This window comes from Carya illinoinensis, chromosome 14 (genome assembly GCF_018687715.1).
Source record: "Carya illinoinensis cultivar Pawnee chromosome 14, C.illinoinensisPawnee_v1, whole genome shotgun sequence".
NCBI lineage: Eukaryota > Viridiplantae > Streptophyta > Magnoliopsida > Fagales > Juglandaceae > Carya > Carya illinoinensis.
The window spans coordinates 5,116,016-5,120,328 of NC_056765.1; the positions used below are offsets into that span (position 1 = coordinate 5,116,016).

Here is a 4,313-nt window from a genome sequence, read left to right on the forward strand (position 1 = left end):
TAAATACCTTGTCTACATACATTATATATATGATTCATTTGAAAGCTTTCCAAAACATTATTGTAACTTTCTGACCTCATTTACCACATCACCAATACTACATAGATTAGTATTGAAGCTGAATTAATGTAATTTTCTCCCCAATCCTGATCTGGATTACCATCTACAATCACCTCACTTGATCACTCACATCATGTTCCAGTTTACTTAGAGCCATAAGCATTCCTCCCGCATCAATATTCGTCTAAATTGTGTACGTCCACTAGAGATTTATGCAAGCTAGAGATCCATACACAAACAACTTAAGCCCCATTCACATTGAGTTTAACCAATATATATTAATCTATTCAAAATTTGGAGGATTTCATTTATTTTGACTTGCATTGTCAAAAATGTGGAACGTCTTCCTTGATTATTTCCTTGGATGTTATACATGTAGGGTTGGGATACTGATTGATCCAATTAATTAATGTTAATTATGTTTTTTTTTTTTTAGATTCTAATTCTTCTTATATTGATCCCAAAAGAATATGGATGATCCAATTTTACTTAAAGCTAGCCTAGTTCAATGAATGCATACATCGGGGCAATTGGGACAAAGTTAAACAGCTAGGAACCAAATTGCACTCATCAACATGATACAAATCCCACCCAGTGCCCATCACCAACTAAACACCACCCATGCTGTGGTAGGTCAGTCTCATCTATGATGCAAATTCAAGTAAAGTTATTATATGTCCAACACTTTTGAAGATTGGCTTCCAATCTCGATATCTCTTTGAAAGTTGAATATGTGGATCACCATCATCTCGGCATCTCTTTAAAGATTGAATACAATCCACGAAATCATCATTCTTGTATATCAAATAGGCTCTGAGACTTTTGAAGATTGCTTCCTCTAAATAACTTTCAATTGTAAATCTCAAATTGTTCGCCTCTCTGTACATTAGTTGTATCTCAATAGAATTTGCAATTGTGTTGTAGCTATTGAGGACATGCTTTGCACCCTAATGATCGACCCAATCAACCTATACCAAGAGACATAATGTCCCAGTGTGCCCGATGTAGCTCCGATACTAAGTCAAGGTCAAATGTAAAGAGAACTGGTACATAAGATCTGGGGTATAGATTACCTTAAATTGCTAGTGTTGGCCCCATATATAGGAATAAATCTAATTTGACGATGATAAAATAATGTCACGATCCTCTCCTTTAATCTCGGGGTCCTGATTATTGGGACTAGGATCTTCATCAACAAAGGAAATGATTAACATTCTCGAGTGAGTACCTCGCCCTTTCCTTTTGTAAGAGATCTGGGATTATTCGTAGCAGTTGCCATACTTGTCCATGACTGGCGAACATGATCTTCGAATATTGTATACTATTTGCTCATTAGGTTAATGGACTATGTTAGTGGGCTTTAAATAACGACATCAAGCCCGACTGATGGAGATAAAAACACTACCTCCAGTTATCCCACAAATTCTTACCACTCTAACATGGTGAGAATTTAATCACTTAGCTCAATTTTGTCTTTTTCCTCATTAATTCCTATTGGTAGTTTGTGCTCTCACTTCTTGGGAGTGCACGTAATGGCTCTGTGCCTGCGCTGCCCTTTCACGTCACCAAGATCGTGAGATCTATCCTTGGCAATTTTGTAGCCTCTCCTTCCATTGGCTTCCCATCTAGAGTCTCCCAAGTCCCAACCGTCCTTTCACTCTCTATTTAAACAACCTTCGTTACTGTTTTGTTCTTTCCATCACATCATCCCTTTTCTTGTTCTCTGTTAATGCTTCCTGTTTAAATCCTAGCCCTTGCTATACATTTTTTGTGCCTGCATCAATGGCCCCAAAGAATACCTCACGATTTCCTTTGCACGGCTTGCACTCTCCCCACAAGGTTGGGTCTTCAAGTGTGTATGAGCCCCTTCCATAGAGTAGCCCTCCTTACTATGAGAGATACGACTAGTCTTCTACCCCCACCCCCGCCAACCTCAAAGGTTTAAAATATTCATACGGAATCTCTAACTTGGTGATTCTAGTTGGAACTCGACATGGGGCCATCGACTAGAAGGGGGTTGTTGTGCCTCTTAAGTTTGAGTTCTCCAAAAATATAGATGGCCTTTTTGCTTTGGATTGTGCAAGTATTCCTAGTTTTCGGCATTAATATGTAATGTTTTCTTGGTTAGTTTCTAGTGAGTAGCTAGTTTTCCCCATTGCTCTGTTTTTACAAGGTATTCATTTGCCACAAGTGATGATTTATTAATAAAATTATGGTACCTTCATCTTCTTAACAAAACAAAAAACAAAAAATTCGACATGTAATATTTCTGATCATTCTGTACAGGTCTAATGTACTTTTCGAGTCTTGAACAGTTTAGAAGATGTATTTGTTTAGGAGATTCCAAGTTGATCTTAACTGGAAGGTTGGCAAGACTCTTGCAACCTCGAAGATTCAATACAATAAGCCGTTTGAGAACTCCAATGGATTGGTGGACCGAAGACAGACTTGTACATTCTTGAAGAATTAGCTTCTCAAGATTTGGGATCATATTAAAGTTTGGCATCTCTTCCAAGTTTTGAGAATGTCTCTAATCATCGAGTTTTAACTTACACAAACTCTGTTACAACACAAAAAATAATTAGATGATATTAAGAACTAATGAACTAATAAGACGTCATGCAACTGCAAATAGATTTCACAAAGTAAATTTACAAATTGATATAATTTCATATAATATATGAGATCAACTTTATAATAAAAGAATTTTACAATCTGATGTGTCACATCAACCCACATCAGTTTGTGAGTTTACTTACGTGAAATTCTTTTGTAGTTAAAGTATTTTTCATAACACGTATTCAACAATTACAACAAAAAGAAATTAAAAAACATGCCCATTTGCATTTAATAGGTTGAAAATGTTACTTACTTTGGTTCCATTAATCCAAAGCTGTTTGATTTGGCTACAAGGCATTCTAAGGTCAACAAGTTTGTCAGGTTGGAAAGTGCTTGGGAAGGATTTTAAAGGATATCCAAACCATTCCAAAAGGCGTAACTCATTAGAAAGATTACTGAGGTCTTTAAAAAGATGCCCATAACGAATTTTAAGTAATCTCAAAATTTTCACTTTTGAGAAGGCTTCCGCATTTAAGTTTTCCTCTTTTTGAAATGGTGAGTTTAGTACTATCACTTCAACAACATTTGTTCCCTACAAAACAAGGAGAACAAAGTACATTGCATAGTGGAAATATCTTGCAAGCAATTTATATAAATTATAAGAATTCTCTAAGTTCATGTCTTGACTAATCCATGCACTTACAGTATTATTGCTTAATATTTCAAGGACGTCTTCAAGTAGCCACAATCTACTACGTCAGCTAGGCTCTTCAGGAGATTCACGTTGAACTATTTCTTTCCCCATTCCATGTAGCAAATCATGCATCGAGAAACTACTTCCAACGCAGACAATAAGTAGAAATTTGTCTACAAGAATAGCAACGTCAATATGTGAGGGATAACCAAAACTTTCCAATAAATCTATTATGAGATCATTTTTCATCTCTCTTTTGAAGAAACATGCAATATCTAAAAATAGTCTTCTCTCTGCACCCCCAAGGCTATGGAAACCTATTTCAAATATGTCTAAAACTTCTTTATTAGGATTTACTTTTAGTTTATCTCGGGCACTTTCTCATTCATTTGTTCCTCTACCATACAATGAAGAACCTAGAACTTTAAGAGCTAAAGGAAGCCCATTAGCATATTTCACAATCTCCTTGCATAGATCCACATAATTTTCCTTGGGGTAAGGTTTCTTGAAGGCTTTCCAACAAAAGAGCAGCAAAGCATTCGCATGTCTAAGGACCGTTGCCATATATATATATATCATCAACATGTCTTTTTAACAAATGCCCATCTCTACTTGTAACATTGATTCTATTTCCTGGACCAAACCAATCATGATTCCCTGCTAATGCTTCTAGCTGTTGTTCTTTATCCACGTTGTCCAGAACAATAAGAACCTTTCTACTGAAAAGTATATTCTTTATCATATTCATTCCCCCATGAACATCCTGAATATTTAGTTTTTCTTCCTTGAGGATCTGAGATAAAAGTTGCTTTTGTAAAGAAACTAGACCATGATATCCAGTACTCTCTTCTCTAACAAAACCAATAAAGCTATGAGCTTGAAATTGATTTCTGATTCTATTGGAAACCACTTCTGCAAGTGTTGTTTTACCGATTCCACCCATCCCACAGATCCCTACAAATCGAACATCATCAGATTTTCTTCTAAGCAAATTCCACAT

At 36.0% G+C, this 4,313-nt stretch overlaps 1 protein-coding gene across 1 annotated transcript; it reads right to left on the reverse strand.

Annotated features, from left to right (window-relative positions):
* Positions 1-3,376: 3,376 nt before the first annotated feature.
* LOC122293480 (disease resistance protein RUN1-like) lies at positions 3,377-4,313 on the reverse strand. The gene is made up of 3 exons (XM_043102059.1): positions 3,926-4,313; positions 3,730-3,825; positions 3,377-3,486 (listed from the first exon to the last, which is right to left on the reverse strand). The coding sequence occupies exons 1-3, from the start codon at positions 4,311-4,313 to the stop codon at positions 3,377-3,379; spliced, it is 594 nt and encodes a 197-aa protein (XP_042957993.1).

What these genes read in the sequence shown, in the direction of transcription:
- LOC122293480 (XM_043102059.1), bottom strand. Translation starts at nt 4,313, where the DNA reads ATGTGGAATTTGCTTAGAAGAAAATCTGATGATGTTCGATTTGTAGGG. An exon ending in AAATAGAATCAATGTTACAA is followed by an intron (nt 3,826 to 3,925) that starts GTAGAGATGGGC and finishes TTTGTTGGAAAG; the next exon opens with CCTTCAAGAAACCTTACCCC. An exon ending in TTTAGCTCTTAAAGTTCTAG is followed by an intron (nt 3,487 to 3,729) that starts GTTCTTCATTGT and finishes CTATTCTTGTAG; the next exon opens with ACAAATTTCTACTTATTGTC.